At 33.2% G+C, this 22,339-nt stretch overlaps 1 protein-coding gene across 1 annotated transcript; it reads right to left on the bottom strand.

The window, feature by feature from the left end:
• Window positions 1-1,019: 1,019 nt before the first annotated feature.
• LOC140443095 (isocitrate dehydrogenase [NAD] subunit gamma, mitochondrial-like) lies at window positions 1,020-22,023 on the bottom strand. Its single transcript, XM_072534162.1, has 6 exons — window positions 21,626-22,023; window positions 14,081-14,220; window positions 5,946-6,055; window positions 2,948-3,151; window positions 2,547-2,821; window positions 1,020-1,322 (listed from the first exon to the last, which is right to left on the bottom strand). Exons 1-6 carry the CDS (start codon window positions 21,795-21,797, stop codon window positions 1,090-1,092), a joined length of 1,134 nt encoding a protein of 377 aa, XP_072390263.1. The 5' UTR covers window positions 21,798-22,023; the 3' UTR covers window positions 1,020-1,089.
• Between the last annotated feature and the right edge of the window lie 316 nt (window positions 22,024-22,339).

Below are 22,339 nucleotides of genomic sequence, written 5' to 3'. Positions count from 1 at the left end.
TTTGGTAAAAGTAAATAAACTATTAATAAAACTTAATGAAGCTTAACATTTTTTCGAACTTAAAATAGTTTAAAAATTTAAATACCTATTATCAAAACATACTTTCATAATAGGATTTGTAATAATTGGGAACATTCTGATCTGTTTCGTGCTTTTTTTCTCCAGTTTTTTATTTTTAAGGTTGTTATATCATTTTCTATTTGTTCTAAGTATCTCAGTTTCGGTCTTCCTCTTGTTCTTTTTCCTACTGGCATCTGTTTGAATATTTTGTTTGGTATTTCGCCTTCTTCCATTCTTTCTACATGTCCTATCCAACGCAGCCGTCCTATTTTAATGAGTGTTATAATATCCGGATCCTGGTATATTTTGTATAGTTCAGAGTTGTATCTTCTTCGCCATATTCCGTTTTCTTTTGTGTCCTTATATATGAACGGATTCTACTTTCTACTTTTAGAGATTCTTTTATCAGTTCTATTAGTTGTGTTGGTATATTAAATTCTTTCATTGCTTTTATTAAGAATTCTCGGTTTATATTGTCATAGGTATGCGCTTTCAAAGTCTATGAACAGATGATGTGTGTCGATGTTATATTCACTTGTTTTTTCGAGGATCTGTCGCAGAACAAATATCTGGTCTATTGTTGACTTCTGTATACAGAAGCCACTTTGGTATTTGCCAGAATATATTTCCCTGTTCTTTTTAGAACAAAATTAGTGTGTTTTATTTAAAAAGTGTCACGTAATAATTTAATTAATCGATTTAAATTTTACATAAGAATTTAAATATTCGATCTCTAATCACTATAGATCAGAAAACCTAAATTTAAATAAATCTGAATAAAAAAGAAAAAACATTTGAAAATTTAGTTGTAACAAAACATTTCAAAGTAAATAAGTAATAAAAAAAAGTGTTGTTTTTGTTTAAGTATTCTAGTCAAGTGGCTTAAATCGCAAATCGCGTTTTATTCCATAGGCCACTCTAATTACATTTTTTTTTCGATGTCTCTATATTGTGTAGTTGTGTATAAAATCTTTATTTATTATGTTAAGTTACACATTCTATAATCTAAAAAAAAAAATAATACAGATATTAAAACGTTCTAATATTGGCAGTCTTTAAACCCTCCCTAATGTTTTTGATGATCCTTTTGACCATTTCTGCTCCTGTGTTTTCTCCTCCAATGTCAGGCGTGTGGATCTTTTCGTCTACTATAGTTTTATAAATCGCTTCACAAATCAAAAGTGCGTGCTGTTCCTTTTGTAAATAGAACAACATATTGACTGCTGCGTTTATCATGGCAATTGGATTTACGTACCTCTTATCTAAAATCAATATATATATTTGTTAATATTATGTGAAAAAGCCAACAAAATATAACAAAATAATAGGTCTTAATGAAATTAATGTTTAACTAAATGTTGAGTTATGAAAAATGATCATCCAGCCTCTTTTTAATGACATTGACAGATGAAGCATCTATAATCTCGTCTGCAACAAGGTTAGTATAGTAGATGTTAAGTTAGTAGTTAGTTAGTTAGGTTAGTAGATGTTAAGACTTAAATATCTACTAACCTTGCGTCTGCAAGACTACTGTAATAAAACCCGATTGCAAAAAAAATATTGTCTGGTTTCTGTAAAAATGTGTTAAATTTATGTCCACAATTTATGTCCAAATGTGTTAAATGTCCATAACAAACATAATTTTCATATTTCTTAATAATATTTGAATATTATAGATATAATAATTAAATCTCCTCGAAGTCGACGTTGATTGAAAGTGGGCAGATTGGTCATACTTGGTCTATCTGTATACGTACGTCTTAGGACACTGTCGCTTAGATCCGTAAGTGACTAAAAGACATCCTAGTGCACCGCCGCTGGTCATTTTAGACAAAAGTTCTATCTCGCACTAAATGCGGACACCACAGGGTACCGTAATATTCAACCAATGGTCGAATATAAAATATACAATTTATATACCTAGATGAACAGAGCTGTTGAATGACACTTTTATCAATGTTATATTTATTTTATTTAGGATATCTAAATTACTTTTCCATTTTAAGAAATATGCACAATATGTTCTGACCAATAATAACAATACGACTTTATGGGATTTTACCGTTTTTTACAACCGTCCATTGTAACGTATCCAAAAAGCTAATTGCTATATTTTGTCTAACTTTAGTTTATTTTATTAGGTTTTATAAAAAAAAACTCGGCATATAAGTTTAATTTTTGTAAGTATTTTCTTAAGAAATCATTTTGTTAGCTGTGCTAATAAGGACACATGCAAGTATAGCACCATTCCGATATGGAATCCAAGTTATCTTGTAGTGACTAAAAATTTACAAAGGGACCAGAAAATATTTTAGTCTCGTCTGCACTTAATATGAAATTGAAAATCACTAGAGTATGCTAAGAATATAAGAAGACCCATAACTGATCATTGACGTACCCAAATCAAATCTGTGTTCCCGACTGAGAAACAGTCCCCACCCTAACATCCCCATTTTATAGAAATAAAATCATAATGCAATATTTACCTTCGAATGCCAAATGTCTAGAAGCTACTTCGAATACTGCCGAATTATTTCCATAATTTTGACCGGATATTAATCCAGGTCCTCCGATCAAGCCGCAAATAATACTCGTCAGAATATTTCCATATAGATTCGGCGTTACAATGACATCAAACATACCTGGATTAGAGACTATTTGCATGCAGCAATTATCGACAATTAGGTCGTTTACTATTATATCTGGATAATCCTTCGCTATTTTCAGCAATGTGTTAAGAAATAAACCATCGGATAATTTCCTAAAATAGTTTTGAATTAATCATACTGTAGCGAGCTCCCTAACTAATAGAATTACATCACTTATGTCAAAATGACACATATATCTGGTGTTTAATTATTACGGAATTAATAAAAGAAACACTCACATGATGTTGGCTTTGTGAACAATGGTCACTTTTTTTCTTCCATTTTTTGATGCGAATTCGAAAGCCCACCTACCAAACCTTTCACTATTTTCTCGTGTGATTATCTTTAAGCTTTCCACGATACCGGGTTTTGACTCGTGTTCCAGCATCGCGTACTCGCCTTCGGTATTCTGCCTGAGAAGATAAATGTCCAGTGCTGGAAACCTATATCAAAATAATTACATGGTTAAAAAATAACAAAAACACCAAGATGGAAATTAAACTTTGCTTTTAATTTTGATATTGACCAAAAACCAATACTTGAATTATTATATGATATAATAAAACGAGGATATACTACAAATCCTTAAATATTAACCGTCGAGAATTTAAACCACGATTAAAACTTTGTGAAGACACTAACGGTTAAATTCTACATGATAAAAACTCAGTTCTTAACAGATAGGCAGAACATTTCAGCGAACATCTAAATATATACGATATTGAAGGAAGTTACAACATAGACAATCAACAAAATCTACATCAACTACACAGTGAAGACTCAACAAGAGAAGACATGTCAAATTCCATCCTAAAACAAAAACAATAAAGACCCAGGAATCGATAAAATCTGTTCGGAAATATATAAAAAAGGTGGTGATCAACTTTTTGCAGCAATCCATAAACTAATAGTACTTATATGGCAGAATTATTTGGTACCAGAAGAGGCTAAAGGGAATATTACGTTCGTTGCAGAAAAATGGTAAGAACTATAGAGGCATTACTCTGTTAGCATCTGCGTATAAAATCTTCGGCAATGTATTGTTTGAAACACTTAAACATTTTACAAAAGATATTGTTGGTCAATATCAATGCGGATTTACTGCTGGAAATTCAACTACACACCAAATTCAAGCACATTCTAGAAAAGTCGCTAGAATATAACATAGATACACACCATCTCTTCGTCGACTTCAAAGCAACCTATGACAGTGTGAAAAGAACTGCATTATATAATGCAATGATAGACTTTGGGATCCCACCTAAGTAATTTAAGTTGACCCAACTAACAATCTAAAAGGTAATCTCATGCGTTAGAATCGAAGTAGAAAACTCTACGTTTTTTAACATTAATAATGGTCTAAGACAGGAGGACGCGTTGGCGTGTCTCCTATTTAATATTGATCGACGCAAATTCTTGCATTCGCTGACGATATAGTTATAGTGGGCAGAAGTATGAGAAACATGGTGCAGTGTTTTACAATGCTTGTGAATAGGGTCTTGTGGTAAACGAGGAAAAAACCAAATATATCTTGGTTTCTAAAAAACCCCGAAATATCCGACAGAGAATTTAAATTAACAACCATACCTTTGAGCAAGTCAAAGAATTCACATATTTTGGATCGCTAGTAAACGCAACAAACACTACAAGCGAAGAAATAAAAAGACGCATAGCAATAGTAAAGAGAACTATTCACGGTCTCCAGAAACATTTAAAAAATAAAAATATATAACGTGCAGTAAAGCTCAATATATACAAGACCTTAATAAGACCGGTTTTGATATATATGGGACTAACACGTGGACCTTATCTCAAAATGATGAAAACTTCTTGGTATTTTTGAGAGAAAAATTCTTAGAAAAATTTTTTGGGCCGTAAATGAAAATGGGCTATTGCGTCGAAGATACAACTTTGAACTATATCAGTTATACACCGATCCAGATATTATGAAATTCGTTAAAGTGCAGAGACTTCGATGGGCTGGACACACAGTTAGGATGTCAGATCACGAATACACGCAGAGATTCATCATCATCATCATCAGTGGCATTACAGCTCGTTATGAGCCAAAGCCTTTTTCAGAACAATCTTCCATTTGCCCCTGTCTCTGGCATTCTCCATGCTTTAACTCCGATGGATTTTAGATCATCCTCTATGTTATCTTGATACCTAAGTTTTGGTCTTTCTCTGGCTCGTCTTCCCACTGGTCCTCTTCGGTCGAAAATTTTTCTGATCGTTGAATCTTCACTCGCCTAATTACATGTCCTATCCATCGAAGGCGTGCTAATTTAATACATTTTACATGTCAGATTCCCCAAAACTTCTGTATTCTGTAAACGAAGGGATTAACATTTTTAAAACCAGAGGGCACAAGAAGTAGAGGAGGTTCTCCTACACCTACAGGTTCTAAGTGTCAGAAGATGGAGGAAAGTTGCCAGGAATCGACAGGAGTGGCGACTTCTTTGTGAGCAGATCAACAACGGATTGTCGAGCCACTTATGATGATGATGATTATATACAAAGCATAGGTACAGTCCATCTAATTTACAAACCGTTGCACGTCATCGGCGTCATAGCCCGTGACGTCACATGATACCAACACGAAATATTTAAGCGGTAGGTGTGTTCTTTTTAGAATCACTTTGCCGAGTACACTGGCATTACAGCCACTAGACATATTTTATTATATACGCGTAGAAAGAATATTTAAAGATTTCTATTAATGTTAACTTAAAGAAATAGACAACAATATGTTTCATTTAATTTGTATAAATGCATTATAAAGCGTTTTTATGAAGAACATTTGTTCGGAACACACTGTAACTGTAATCGAACGAAGGTGAAATTTTGGCATAAATTGGTAACACTTATTTAACAGTTGCGGTGTTAACACTTTAGTTTTGTTTTTATTATTTACTATTAATTAAACTATGTTGTTTTTTAAACAAGCGGCTTAAATTGTTTTTAACAAGATTATTTTTTAACTCTTTTTTTTCTATTTATTTACATTAAATATTAATTTATTTTGTCGTATACTGTTGTTGTACATTTTTGCAATAATTATGTGACTTATTTGATTTAAAATGGATTCAGGAATTTTTTATACTTTGGCAACTATGTCAACTTCGATCTCTGACGTAGCTAATGACGTGCAACGGTTTGTAAATTAGATGGACTGTAATAGAAATTAAGTATACAAAATTATATCCAAAGCTTTTACTTTTACAAAACGTTTACCTGCATCGCACGTTAGGATAACTTGTACAATGTACTAGATATACGAATAAATCTAGTTGAGCCCGTAGATTAACGTTGGAGGAAGTATCCGCTAAAGATGGAATATGTCCCTAAAAAAATAACGGTATTAAATAAATTATTTTATTAAAAATATTGTTTATTAAGGAAATAGCAGGTATATTTATTGATGAATCAGAAGTGGACAACGAGATGCAGTTTCAGGAAAGGATTACTTTTGGGCATAGGCGTGTTTATGATTGTTTCGTGTGAGTACACAGGATAAGCCCCCCATAAATTTAGTTATTGACTTGATAATTAGTTTTTTATTTTCATAATAACAATTAACGTTGTCACTCATCTTTTTTTATGTTAATTTTTGACTAATATTTAAAAATTTTATTGTAGGCAATAAATTAGAGACTATACTCCGACAAGAATTTGAAGACGATGACACATACATTTGTAGCTGCTGATAATGGTTAAATTTGAGAAGTGTCAGTAGCGTACTGTAGTGCACAGTGAACGTGAGTGAATTTTGATACATTACAGCGGAAAGTTTTCACTGCAAAGTCGTAGATTATTATTGTTATTTTAGACTATTATTATTGTTAGAATATTATTATTGTTAACAACTAGCTATATTTCGTTATTTCGAGGTGAGTAAATTAAACAGCTGTGAAATTTAAATCTATTGATTTGCCGTATTTGTCTTAAATGAAATCATGAAATGACAAGTAAACACATTAAACGCATTGTAAGATTTAAAACAAAACGATTAAGACTTGGATTTGTAATAAAAAAATCAAGAATTAATTATTATATTGTAATGAAGTAAAACCATTAATACTTAAATTTTTAATCGAAAAAGTCAATAATTATTGTATTATCAATAATTAATTTTTAAAATCAAGAAAATTTCGAAAAGTGTATGGAACATGGTTCAGCCAATAATGTTCTAAGGGGCCCGGACACTGTTAAAAACTTTTATCACTTGATTTAAGTTAAGATAAGAAATATTGTTCATTATGGCTTTTCAATTTTTGTTTCCTGGGTAATAAAGCAACACTCTATAATAAAAATACTATAATTGACATTTCATTTACATTGTTAAACACAGAAGTTAAAACATAATAAATAAAACTTTGCAATATTATTGAAAGTATATTTTCGTCTTTATAGAATAAAAATGGATGCAGCTGTTGGCGCAGGTACCACAAAATCTCATCGACACAAACCTCTCTCAAAAGCTGAGAAACAAATCGTGTGGAAAGTGTATGATGGACTTAAAAAAACACATTCTACAACGGATGCTGTAGATCGCTGTTCCTTTTTAACAGGGATGTCAGCCTCGACTGTGGAACGGATTGTGCGTGAAGTTAAAATTACAGCAACTTTAAGTGCGCCAAAAACTCGCCAGCGTGGACGAAAACCTCTAGATCTAGATGAAACACAACTGAATTTAATCAGGAGGACTGTACATACATTCTTTTTAGAAAATAAGCCCCCAACGATCAAAACAGTTAGGACCAAGTTACTGGAAAACAATATGATTCCTCAAATGAGCGCCGAAACGCTAAGAAAAGTTCTACACAAGTTAAATTTTCGTTACATGAAACGATCTCGAAAATCAATTTTAATAGATAAAGAGGAAATAGTAGCATGGCGACGAAGATATTTGCGCTCTATTAGAGATTATCGTCTTTCCAAAAGAAAAATTTATTATCTTGATGAAACTTGGATTAATGCCGGTCATACAGTTTCCAAAATTTGGCATGATACGACTGTAACAACTCCTCGTCAAGCATTTATAGAAGGCTTATCAACAGGATTACGAGCACCATCAGGCAAAGGTCAGCGTCTTATTGTAGCTCATATCGGTAGTGATACAGGTTTTCTGCAAAATAGTGCTCTCATTTTTGTATCAAAGAAAACAGGCGACTATCATGAGGACATGGACGCCACATGCTTTGAAAGATGGTTCGAAAACGTTCTTCAGCGTATTGAACCTAATTCAGTGGTAGTATTAGACAATGCATCCTATCATAGCCGACTTGTTGAACGAATTCCTAATATGAGTGACAGAAAAGTAGTTTTACAAAATTGGTTAAAAGAAAAATCCATTCCATACGGCGAGGATATGGTTAAAATGGAGCTAATGAATATTATTAGACAACATCGTAGTACATATCGTCAGTATGCTGTGGATACAATGGCTAGACTTCATGGCATTACCGTCTTAAGACTACCACCTTATCATTGTGAACTAAACCCAATAGAATTAATTTGGGCACAAATGAAAGGATGTGTAGCTCGAGAAAATGTCACTTTTAAAATTATTGATGTCCAGCGCCTCTTGCAAGCCAGTTTGGACAATATACATTCAACTGATTGGAACAATGCGATAAGCCATGTTATTAAAGTAGAAGACGATATGTGGAGATTGGACGGCATGGTGGATACTGTTATTGAGCCTGTGACAATACAATTAGGATCAAATGATTCAGACAGTTCAACAGACAGTTCTGCAGAATCAATGGAGTAAAATAATTTGGAAAATTATGAGGTACATATTTTCTTCTTCTTTTTGTGTAAATATGACTATCTGTTTTTTCAATGTGCCTCCAGTAAGTTGTCATTCCATTGTTCTCGTGATCTTTACACTGATCCTCTTCAAATTGGAGAACCGTCTCTCGCCGTGCTTACTACTCTATTTGTTGTCATTCGGCTTATGTAGCCATTCCATTATACCTGTTTTTTACGCAGTTATTAATGCCGCCCACCTTGTCTTGTCATCGTTTTTTCAAAGGGTTGTCATCTCTGCTATTTCTAACATTTTTTTGTCCTTTTTGTATCAGGTCGTGTTTCTGCCGCGCATTTATTGGTCTGATGACTGTTTTGTAAATTCTACGTTTCCTTTCTTTTCCGATATTTTTATTTCTCCATATTGTTTCATTCAGGCAACCTGCGGCTCTGTTTGCTTTATTCACTTGATCCTCCACTTCCGTTTCGAGCTTTCCATAGCTAGATAGATGAGGTACATATGTGCTTTTAAAATTAATTGAAACAGTCACATTTACCAGTGTTGTGAAAAAATTGATTACTCTTATAATAAAACAATCTCATTTAAATTCATCTCAGTCAGAAACAGACTCTGAATGAATATTGCATTGTGGATTAGGCCTATTGGGGACACCACGTATAAATAAAACGCACCGAAAACTTTACCCCATGGGTGGTGTGGAAACAAGTTAATTGGAGAGGTTATAACTCCACCTCTTAAGATTATTAAAAATTTGGTTCAGTTGTGATTAGTTTATTTATTATCATAAATTGAATAGTTTATAGAAACACTAAAGATTTTATTGCATAAATTCATGAAACAAAATAAAATACCTGAAAGTTAAAACCTATTTATTTTAAGATTTTATTTCAGTTAATTGATACGCAACAAATCAATTACTTAAAATTAACACGCATTCTGTAATTGACACTACAATTGGCTAACTTACTTTTTAATGTCACTCGTTAATAAGCAGAGCCCTTAGAACATTGTCAAGCGATTAAAATCGGTTTTTAAGTCTTGTAAACCACATATATAAACTGTACCTAGTACACTAGTTTGACCAAAATAGTTTTTCCAATTCAAAACAATTTTATTTAGAACAATATTATTTAAAATTTACAAATTCTAAAATCTTAATACCTCAGTACAGAGCCTTTACGATTAAAAATCATAACATAAATACGTATAAATACAAACGTTTTTACTAACAATTGTTATATTTGTTATTTGGCAATAAATTATCTAAACATTTTATTAAAAAAAACGTAACTGTTTTTATTTTATTCAATAAATTCTCAAATAAATTCAAATTTTAATACAAGACTTTAAGCACGCTTTCATGAAACGCCACTGATAAGGAGTGAATAATTACGAATTCGGATTATTTGTGGTGACCAAATATTATTTGCTAAAACGTATCGTGAATGCATTTGTTGTTACAGCTGGCTCACTGTAAAAGACCGCATATCATCGAGTAAAATGTACGGAGATCAATAAAAATGTTGTGAACTGATATTGTGTTGATTTTCTTATTAGTAAACGGCGTATTTGATTTAGACCTCGTACAATTCGGCTGTCATATTAAATGTATTAGTCACCTTTTTGAATATCTTTTAGGACTATAGAGGTAAAAATTAAAATCCGTCCAAAATAAGTTCATAAAAATAAACTGTTATTTTATTCATTACTATTAAAGTATCTTCAAACATAACAATAAAACAAAATAATAATCTTGAATAATAAAACTATAATGACATTGTTTGTGTTGAAAGGTTTCACTTTTTTTGAATTTATCTACAACTAAATCAAGATTTAAATTAACATGAAGTTCTTGCTCCGTGAACAGCATCATTTTTTTAAATTTTCTTAAATCTCCCAAAAAATGTGTTGGAAGTCCTGGTCTCACTAGTTAACGATTCCTTTGAAAAAGGTATATTTCCAGTGTACCTAAAGACAGCTATTATTATTCTTCTTCATAAGGATGGTGAAAAATCGAATGTCTGCAACTATAGACCTATTGCCTTACTACCGGTCCTTTTCAAAATTATTGAGAGACTTATAAAAGCCCGACTTGTGTCCTTTCTCGTTGAAAACAATATTTTATCACAAAGTCAGTTCGGCTTTTTATCTAATAAATGTACCAGTGATACTATGTTTTCTGTACTCTATGAGGTCCATCAAGCGCTAAACAATAATCTTTACATTGCCACTGTTTTTTGTGACTATGCCAAAGCTTTTGATTGTGTAAATCACGACATTTTAATAAAAAACTTTTGTACGGAATTCTAGGTATTTCTTTGAATTGGTTCCAATCTTACTTAAGGAATAGGAAACAACTAGTTAGAGCAAATGATACTAACTCTAGTCACAAAAGCATTATACGTGGAGTGCCACAAGGTTCAGTATTGGGTCCTCTACTTTTCTTTATCTTTATAAATGGCACCACTAACTTAAAAATTGATGGGAAAATTTTTCTTTTTGTTTATGATATCAGTATTACCTGGAGGAACTCTAATATTGGAACTCTTTATGTAACTATAACTTCTGATCTTCTTAAAATAAAAATCTGGTCCGACTATAATTTACTCTCTTTCATCGTGGATAAGACAGTGACATTATCCTATAAAGGAGCTTTTCAATCCTTGCTTCTTAATAACAGCCCAACCAGTATCGTTGATTCTGTAAAATTTCTTGGTATTTTTATAGACAGTAATCTTAAATGGTCCCTTCATATCGATTTGTTAAGTAAGAAACTAGCCTCAGCCTGCTATGCAATAAGATTTCTTTCGAAGGAAATCAATTTAGCATTTTCCAAAATAACATATTTTTCTTTGTTCTAGTCTCTACTTCGATATAACCTTCCTATTTGGGGTTCTAGTACAGTTGCCCAATCTGATGTTATTTTTAAATTTCAAAAAAGAGCAAAACGGTACCATTTTGGCTTAAGTCGAATGCAGAAGGTCAAAAATGATGGGATTTTAACTCTTTCCTCTTTATGTATTCTAGAAACTGTTTGCTTAATTCGTAAACACCTACATGTTTTTCCAGCAATACCTAATCATGATTACTTCACCAGAAATTCAACCTTTGATGTGTATTTACCGATCCCGTCCAGTGAGTTAATAAAAAAATCTATATTATATTCGGCAAAAAAATATACAATCATCTCCCTTTGCAACTTAAATTTTTTTTCAACTGCAACTTCTTTCCTTAAGTTCCGTAAATTAACAAAAGCCTATCTATCTGAAAGACCATATTATTCAGTGGAAGAGTTGCTTAACAAATAACTAAGAAATTACAGTACGTTTCTTCTTCTTCTTCAAGTGCCATCTTCGTTCCGAAGGTTGGCGATCATCAGGGCTATACGTATTTTCGAAACTGCTGACCGAAACAATTTGTTGCTGCTACAGCTATACCATTCCCGTAGATTCTTTAGCCAGGAGTTTCGTCTTCTTCCTATGGACCTTTTTCCTGCTATTTTCCCTTGTATAATTATTCGAAGTAGTTCGTATCTTTCGCCTCTTGTAATGTGTCTCAAGTATTGCAGTTTTCGTTTTTTATCGTAAATATGACTTCCTTTTCTTTATTCATTCTTCTCAAGACCTCGACATTTGTGACTCTCTCGGTCCATGATATTCTCAGGATTCTGCGATACATCCACAGTTCAAATGCCTCTAATTTTTTGGTATCAATCTTTTTCAACGTCCATGACTCCATTCCGTAGAACAGCACAGAAAGTACGTAACATCTCATCAGGCGAAGTTTCATTTCAAGGCTCAAATCTCTTCCGCAGAACACTCTCTTCATTTGAGTGAATATGGATCTGGCTTTTGAGCTATCGTTGTCTTCATTTATAAAAGTGCCTAAATATTTGTATTTGCTAACTCGATCGATAATTTCATTGTGTAAATATAAATTTTGGACATTTTGTGTTGATTTCGATATTACCATAAATTTAGCTTTCTTTATGTTCAAAGATAGTCCATATTCTTCGCTGCAGTCTGCTATCTTATTCACCAATGTCTGTAACTCTTTAGGTGTTTCTGCGATCAGAACGGTGTCGTCGGCAAATCTCAGATTGTTTAATCTAACACCATTTATTTTAAACCTACGGATTGCTCAGAGAGTGTTCTATTCATTACGTCTTCGGAATAGAGATTAAACAGGGTTGGTGACAGTATACACCCTTGTCTCACACCTCGCTTTATTTCAATTTCTTCAGTGGTATTATTCTCTACTCTCACTACTGCTTTCTGATTGTAGTACATATTTGCTATTAGTCGGATGTCTCGTTTATCTAAATTCTTTTCTGTCAGGAGTCTGATTAGGTAATCATGCCGCACTTTATCAAAGGCCTTGTTGTAATCTATAAAACACATGAATACATCTTGATTTATGTCAAGACATCTTTGAGACATAACGTTCAGTGCAAACAACGCCTCTCTTGTTCCAAGTCCATTTCGGAATCCAAACTGGGTATTATTGATGTCCATTTCCAGTTTTTTGTGTACTCTAGAGTGTATAATTTTCAGGAATATTTTCAGTACATGGCTCATGACTGATTGTACGGTAATCACTACATTTTTTGGCATTTATCTTTTTTGGTATAATAACAAAGGTGGATAAAAGCCATTCTTGTGGTATTTTTCCTGATGTATAAATGCTATTGAAAAGTTCAACTAAAATGTGAATCGAGTCTTTTTCTATTAGTCCTTTGCAACTTAAATTTTTTTTCTTTGACAAAATTGACAAAATCCTATCTATCTGAAAGACCATATTATTCAGTGGAAGAGGTATCACAAGACATGCAGTAACTTTAACTTCGTAGTTCTTCGTAAGTTCTTAGTTCTTGTTTCTTAATTATCAAGGTTTTTAAACGTTGTGCCTCTGTCGTGAACTGATAGCCAATTTAACCATTCAAGAGTTGTTAAAGGAAGGAAATTTAAAGTAAATAGATTTGAGGCACATTTGAAATCATTTTGATTTAATGAAAATTTACCTAATCCTAACGTCGTTAAATTTACCTACAACGTAAATAATGTTCTTTTTTTTATTGGCTAAACCTATCGTTTAAAGATTGAATCATCTTGTCCATCATACTATAAAAACTAAATAATTTTGTGTAAAATAATAACTTCTTTTATATTCCTAACACAGACGCCGTATCAGGATTATCATCCAGACTTCAAGGAACTTTACATTTTGTTTAACTTTTAATTTTTTTGATAATTTTTTTACATATTTTTAAGTATGGGTTTACAATTTCGAGAAATAATTATTTTTCGTTGCTATTCTTTTCCTCATCACAACTACGTATCGGTTTTCCTCTATCATCTAACGTACGAACAATATTAACCAGTTTTTAAAGTCAATTACATTATTTTGTTGGCGCTGATTTTATACAAATAACCGTTTGTGGAAAACTAAAAACTCATGGGACCCCGAAGGAAAAGCGGCTGCTGGGAAGACCAAGGATGTGGGGTCAAGATTTTATATAATATCAGCGCGGACCCACCTCGGGTTGTAGCGCTATAGAGAAGAATACGAAGATCAATATAAATTTTTTTCTTACTTTTATTGCAACTCCGTTTCTTCTGATGGATAGTAAAGCAATTTCGTCAGATTCATCGACTACTTCAAAGTCTATAGGAACGTACGCCGCTTCAAGAATTTCTTTCACATATTCCATCATTTGAGGACCTGATCCTATACCTGAAAGATATTTTGATATATATATTTTAAATATCTGTATGTCTAGATTAACATAAAAATAGCACAGATATGCCCAAAATTACACTAAGTCTAGATATAATACCTAACAAAAACACGAACACGTACTTTTGGTGGTTAAAATCGATCTTGATCTGTTGTGTTTTAGTTGTTTTGTGTATTTAGTTATGGACAAAGTTTATTCCAGTACTATTTTTTATCATTGTCCATAATCTTTTGTTATATCATTAAATGATTGTGTACCTATGACGATGTCATTCCTGTACCTGATAGATGTGTTTACCATATGCAAAGGACTGGTTATTTATAAAAAGACACGATCGACTATCAATCAGGGAGCGTGAAGCTATGAGCCTTAGCCGTGCAACCAGATTTTTAGCAGAAAAAGGAGTATGACAAGTAAGGAAATCCACGTCAGCGGATAGATAACGGTTACTATGGTCTTGGATATCAGCACCATAGGAAATTAGTTTCCTCCGATGTTCGTTTTTCCACGATTGTTTTTCAAAGGCCATTTTATCAACAACGGATCACCAGGCTGCATCAAAACTTCCTACCCATCGGGATGGATTACATTTGCATCATTTTTGAAGTTTATTAAATATTTTCAAGACCATGTGAGATCTTCAAAAGATCTGTTTGTTTCTTAGTTTTGGACAATCATGAATTGCTTATTGAACTGCTTCATTTTTGTAAAGATTATATCGTCATGTTGTCCTTCCCCCCTATACTTCTCATCGCCTACAACCTCTTGACAAATCAGTCTATGGACCTTTTAAAAATTTTTATTTTGCTTCAGTTGATAATTGAATGACAAAAAATTCAGGTAAAACAGTCACAATTTACGATATTCCTGTCATCATCAAATTGGCACTGCCTAAAGCTATAAATTCTACGGATATTATTTCTGGATTTTAAACCACAGGAATCGTGCTCTATAACAAAGACGGGTTTACTGATGCTGACTTCTTATCAAGCTCAGTTACAGATAAAGAGATGACTTTTCCAAACAGCGGTGTCGAAACTACCCAAGCTGGGACTAGCAACGTTGAAAATATATAGTTACAGGAGCACCAATTTCTATACACGTGTTCACAGTGAGTTCTCAACAAATTCGTTCCTATCCGAAAGCTATAGAGAGGAAAAATACTAAAAAAAGGGAAGAAACCTTCGAAATCTGCGGTTCTTAAAAGCACTCCAGTAAAGGAAAGGCTAGAGAAAGAAGCTGAAGAAAAAGAAGCCAAAAAATGCTGCAATAGAAAAAGTAAAACAAAGGTTAAATAGAATGATCAAGACTGGCATAAAGAAGAAGATGAAAATAAATTAAATCTAAAGAAAATAGTTAAAGTTGAATCTGAGTCTTAGGAAGAGGATGATAGCTTGTGTCCCATATGTTGGGATCCTTATTCGAAATTCAAACCTGGTCAAGACTGGATACAGTGTATGTCATGTAAAAATGGGCCCACATTGATTGTAGCAAAGGCAGTGAAATTTACCCTTGTATTCATTGTACCTCTGACTTTAAAATTAGCGATTTAGACCAAGTTTTATTGTGCAAATAACATCAATAATATATTTTATTTTTCACTTTTTTACTTCTTTTTGTTAAATACATTACTTTAATATTCTATTGAGTGATTAATTTCTACCTTGATAACCATTTTCTTAACATTTATATACTTCTCTCAACGATCAAATCAACAGAAGAAGGAAAATCTGCATACAGACAGCTATGACTCACCCAGGTAGTGTTGGGTTCCTAATACCCTAACTAAGTTGTGACAGGATGAGATAGCCAAGGGAGTTAGACCTTTGATACTCTTTTCTTCACTTCGAGAGTGTCGGCGTCCAACTAAAAACCTCTCCTCTGCACTCCAGATATCAGAATGGAAGGGCTGGTTAAGGCTCCACTGCCTTAGCGTCTCGCGTCGTCTGTCTCTCATTCGCTCCTATTTCGGCCTGCAACAGTCCGAACCCCAAAGAGATGCTACTCGCTCGTTTCAAAATTCTGTTGCGAGTTCTCTCTCCTCTCATTCTTCTGAAGAGAACAGCTTTGTGATTAATTTGTGGATCCGTTGCCACCACCACTCATCCTCCATCATTTTCTCCACCATTTCTCTCACAGAATCAAACATTCTGCCGTTACACTCTTTTTCAAACTTCTCTCTTTCATCCGCCCGACGCTCCAACATCGTGTGTGTAACAGTATCCAAAAGACCACAGTACTCCTCTCAACCTGCCCCCGGCTAATATCAACTTGCCCCTATGTGGGAAACATTGATACACTTTGTACCATTATACCAAAATGTCAATTTTGGAAAGAGTATCAACTCAATCAAAAGTTTACTTAAAAAAAATTGTAACATATGAAAATATCATATCGTAATGTTTTTAATAGAAAATAAAATTGTAAAAATTAAAATACGAAATTTGTCTCAACTTGTCCCGCTCTCCCTTACATTAAATAATCACATATCACGAGACAGACATTTATGCTATATAAATAAATAATATTTAACTGGTCTCACTAGTAGAAAGATAAAAGAAAGTCACGTTTCTTGCACAATTTTTCGTATGTTTATCTTACGCTTCATCTAAGTTTTCTATCTGGTCTATTATCTGGTATTCCATCAAATGTATGCGTGTTTTTTATCTTATGTTAATGTGATTGTATTTTATCTTTTAAATATTGACGTCTGATATACATGTGTTTACATTGTGTAGCGCCAGAGGATGACAAATGAAATATTTAAAGTGGTTATTAGAATTAATTAAAAGATTAATCAATATTTGTGTTGCTAACGTATGGTCCTAAAGTTTTGGGAAAAATTTCAAAAGCATATAACTCTGACCACAATAATCTTATATTTTTATTAAATTATTCAACAGTTTAACTTAACTATCCTTATTATAAATCAAAATTCAAATGACAGACAAGGGACCATTATTTTCGATTTGCCTAATAATTCCCCTGACACGTTGCATCATCCTTTGGACGACCTCGGCGTCAATTTCTCTAATTTTTGTATATATGCGGCGTCTTAACTGTTCCTGATTTTGTGCTTCCCATCCGTTATTATAGACTTTTCGACTTAATATTGCCCAGAACTCTTCAATTGAACGAGCCTGAGGTAGGTTGGGGGGATTGTCTGCTTTAGGTACAAAGGTAATGTTGTTAGTTTCGTACCAGTCCCTTGTGATCCTCGCGTAATGACATGAAGCAAGATCTGGCCAAAAGACTATTTGATCATTTGCATGATGTGTGTTCACAAACTGAAGCAATTTAGAGAGACATCTTTGAATATAAATATTTGCGTTTAAGGCTTCGCCTCGAACAACACCAATGTAGGGCTGTGAGATAAAGCCAGCCTCAGAAATTGCACACCATACCAAAATTTTGTCCTCAAATTTTTTCTTACTTTTGAAGTTTATGTCATCAGGTACATTTTCGTAATCGTTCGTGTAAAACCCATCGTTAACCTTCATCTCACAGTTGGACAAAGTAAAATATTTTTCATCGTCCATCACGATCAACTTGTTGACGAAATGCACTCGCCTTAACGCGCGGCAACATCTCGGAATTCTCTCTAATTGATCCTCTGTGTATTTTGGAGCTTTCCTTCTTTTCCGGTAGATAATATTGTTACTCGATAGGGTCCTGTATACTGTAGTCTTTCCAATATGAAATCTTCTGGCCAGTTTTCGCTGTGAGACCCCAATTTTGTTCTTAGCTGCTTCAATCAGTCTTGTCTCTCTTATATGGTTCAAAATCCGCGGTCGGCCACTTTTACGCAAGTTAACACATGGTATCCCTTCTTCACATTCTCTGATTGTGCGATAAATTGTCGATTTGCTTATGTTTTGATATCGATAAATATTAACAATATCTCGTTTCGACATTCGCCCAACCATATTATAAACACTTACGAATATCAATTTTATAAGACATTTTGCAGAGCACAAACCAAAATATTCTGCTTTGTTTATTAAATGTCAATAACTGATGACATTTCAATTCCATGGCATTCTTTGTTAAATGCATTTTGCTTCTCAATCAGACCAAGTGAAATTTTTCCCAAAACTTTAGGACCATAGTACAAGACCAAATTCAATATTTGATTATAGTTTGATTGGATATACTTTGTGTAAACCACAAACTTCACGAGAATTAACTGAAAATAGACTGAACTATAACAAGTAGTCCAGAACAGGGTTCCTTGACAACGTCGATGAAGACATGAGAAACATGGGAATACGTGCTTGGCGGAGGAAGGCGATGGATAGGGACGACTGGAAAGAAATTCTTGAGGAGGATAGGACTCACGCAGAGTTATAAAGCTAGAATAATGATGATAACAAGTAGTGCACAAGATGTGTGTATAATAAATACACCAACAGCAAAAAAATACATCATCACTCTCGTACTCTTCTGTTACATTTCCTTTCTGAACTCTCCATTCGAGTCTTCCCTGTACTTATAACTTCAGTATTGCTGATGCCATCTTCTAACGTGTTTGTGAGCAGAGCTTTAGTGTTTCTTTTTTTCATTTTGAACCGAAAGAAAAAACAGGAAGTGTATACATTGCTTAATTATTCAGGTTTTAAGAAATTGCGGAAAAATTGTCTTTTGTTCCTTAATATCGATTTAATTTGTCGAAACCGATCTCATATGTTAAGGAAAAAAGACAAGCAGATCCGGAAGAAAACTTATAGATAAAGATGAAAAGGAAATAAAGTTTATACTTTGAAAAAAGTGAGTTCACATAAAAAGAAAAAAATGCCAGAATGGCGAAAGGTAATCAGACATATGAAATCTAAGAAGTCTTCTAAAATGCAAGTCCCTGTCAAAGAAATAAAAAATTGGAATATACCGCTCCAGTTATCTTAACTATGTATATGAATATATAAAAAAAGGTTCTAGCTACAAGACTGTGTAACCATAACACCAAATGGGAAGAATTCCAGGAAATAATTACCATGGTAACAAACCTACAGGCTACAGGTATCATTAAAAACACCAACTGAGGTAAAGAATGCTCTAAGGAAAATCACAAAGAATGAACAAAAATGTGCGTGGCTGACTACGCCATAAAGTAGCTCATCAACTCACAAAGAACATTAACCGGTAATAGTAAAATAAAAAATCGCAGAAAAACGGAAACTTAAAAAAATATGGCAACAAAACAGAATACAGAGTAATAAGAACAAATTCCATAAAGCTGCAAGATAATTAAAAATTGATATAAACGATTACCAATCAAAACATACAAAATCGCCTCGAACAATTGTCTAAATCGATTAACAATGAATACTCATTCTAAAAAACCACAAGATACATAAAGAATCTTATAAAGTCAATACCACCAATAATAAACATCACTGGACAATGGACAAAAAATAATGCAAAAAAGGCCAAAGCATTTGGTGGACATTTAGTAGAATTATTCCGACCACATAATTTTTCATCAAGCGGATTCAAATGGAGTTGACAATCGATAAATTTACACAGTGAATGGAAATTTACCATCATGTAAGAAATGGATTCTAAAAAAATTTCCTGGCTATGATCTTATAACGGGAGTCTTACCCAGTCTTTCCAAAGCTACCCAGTAAGGTTAGGATTTATATTCTGCAGATATTCAATGCTATTCTAAGATTTACTTATTTTCGGCAATAATGGAAAGTAACGGAAGTCATAATGGTGCTAAAACCAGGAAAGAAACCTAAAGAAATTACAACATATAGGCCACTCAGTCTATTACCAATTATATCCAAAATATTTGAGACATTTTTGTTAAAAAGATTTCAACCAATCCTAGAAAACAAAAAAAGCATGCCTGATTACCAGTTTGGTTTCTGTCGCAAACATAGTCCTATCCAACAGGTACATAGAATTGTACAACAAATCGATCTACAAGAACAACGATTTAGAAAATGAACGATGGTGTTCGGCAGCCTTTCAGGATATAAATCAGGCTTTTGATAAGGTCTGGCACACTGGTCTAGTCTCTAAAATTAAAAAGCATTTATCGCATATACTCTACGGTGTGCTGAAATTTTATCTAACTAACAGATACTTTCTAGTTAGATACCAAGAGAAATGCACTGACTTGACCCAGTTAAATCAGGCGTACCCCAAGGCAGTACTCTTGAACCTGTGTTTTATCTACTACAAGTCGCTTAAAACAATTTAAATTAACGGACTTGAGTAAAAGAATTAGTTAGATATTAATATTATGTTCAATAGTAGTATAGTAAACTAATATTAAAGGTGGAGAACCTTAGAATAATACAAGAACCCATCATTGAAAAAAATTCAGGTTCCGAAATACTACCAGAAGAACTAAGGGCGGCCGTCAGACAATTAAAGGATGGAAAGGCACCGGAACAGGTGCTAATGAGCCATCTGCTAAAGCTGTTTTTAAAAGTCATCCACAAATGAATTTACCGAAAATGCGAGAAACAAATTGCGCCAATCAGTTTGGATACATACAACGGTTTCAGAAGAAGATCCAGAATTAGAAATTAGAAACACAAAAACGTGCCATAAATATAAATATCTCGGATCTATAATATCTAAAGAAGGCACTACCAAAAGAGACATCGAAAACAGAACACAGCAGGGAAAAAAGCGGTAAACATTCTAAACTCTCTCTACGGTTTAAATATATTAGACAAGAAACGAAATTGACAATCTATCGAACCTTGGTAAACCCTATTATAACTTATAGGGCAGAAGTTTGGCAGATCATGAAAAAAGATAGAAAAAGAAAAGAAGTATTAGAAATGCATTTTCTAAGGAGAGCGTGTTGTGTATCCAAAAAAGATCCTATCGGGAATGAAGATATTAGGAGGACAAATACTGTATATTCCAGTGTAGACAGAATTGAAACGAGACAATTAGTGTGGTATGGTCACGTGAAGTGAATGAATGAAGATAGATGGTCCAAGAAAGCTTTAAATTACATACCACAACAAAGAAGAAGAAGGAGAATGCCTACACATAATTAGAGATAGAGCCATCAAAGAAGACGAATGGATGTACAGAAAACGATGGCGGTTGAAATCCGAGAAGGCTGTAGGAACCTCGCTTATATATATATATATATATATATATATATATATATATACATATATATCAATCCTTAACATAATAGGCTTACTGGTTGCTGCTTTGTAAAATTTTTTTGAGTGTTTTACGTTTGTACGTTTTCCTCGGTTGAAAGAGCCGCAATGACGAAAATGTTAACCGTAATCTATCCTCAAGGTGAAAATTAATGGTATGTACATATCGAAAAATAGAAAAACAATTTAAAACGAATCCACAGACACAACATCAACATGGAAAACCAATAAGTGAGATTTAAGTTTTGATAAAAACACTCACCTGGTAGCATTGTCACAATTCTCCTTCCCCCATGAGTATTTTCTGGTGGTGGTGACAAGGTACTCCATATAGGAACTTGTTTGTTTTTAACTAATCCCGCGAAAGTATCAGCTGCCGTTGCCAAACGCCTCGATAACACCAAATTTCCGAAATGCTTGGCTAATTTGTTCATGTTTTCCTACACGTACTTTGTTCGTTTCAGTGTCACACTGACATAATTTAATGTTTTGGAAATTTAAAGCAAATTATTATTTAAGTTAGATAAATAAGTATTAATACTAGTTATCACCGCTGAGTATAACAAACTAATAATTGGAGTCCAGGGACGGTCTCAAAGTTAAAGTTGTCTTGGAAATTGCAAAATCTTTTTTACAGAATTTCTTACAACACAATAATAAAGTGTCTGGTGTTTATAATTGGTTTTAAGCAAAAAATAAACATTTAATTAATTAATTTTGACAGTTACTATAGTAAATGTCACTCAGATATAAAAAATTACCATAGAAACCGCAGAAAAACATCTAAATAATACATAATTAAGTACAGGTGGTAAATAAAAAAAACTGATACGACTCTTAAAGCGTATTTTGTAGAAAATTGAGCAGTGTATTTTGAAGGATAAATACTTATTATTTACATACGGTCACTGTCACTGCCAAATCTTAAAATTTGTCAGATAACTTATTCTGTTCAACTTCAAAAGATGGCTCCACA

This window comes from Diabrotica undecimpunctata, chromosome 6, assembly GCF_040954645.1.
Source record: "Diabrotica undecimpunctata isolate CICGRU chromosome 6, icDiaUnde3, whole genome shotgun sequence".
Taxonomy (NCBI): Eukaryota; Metazoa; Arthropoda; class Insecta; order Coleoptera; family Chrysomelidae; genus Diabrotica; species Diabrotica undecimpunctata.
The sequence above is the reverse complement of the archived record's forward strand: the minus strand, read 5'-3'. Positions and strand labels throughout refer to the sequence as shown.

Excerpts from the sequence above, each read along its gene's own strand:
- LOC140443095 (XM_072534162.1), bottom strand. The coding sequence starts at position 21,797 with ATGAACAAATTAGCCAAGCATTTCGGAAATTTGGTGTTATCGAGGCGT. Across the intron at positions 14,221-21,625 it reads AATTGTGACAATGCTACCAG|GTATAGGATCAGGTCCTCAA; the intron begins GTGAGTGTTTTT and ends AATATCTTTCAG. Across the intron at positions 2,822-2,947 it reads GTTCACAAAGCCAACATCAT|GAAATTATCCGATGGTTTAT; the intron begins GTGAGTGTTTCT and ends AAACTATTTTAG.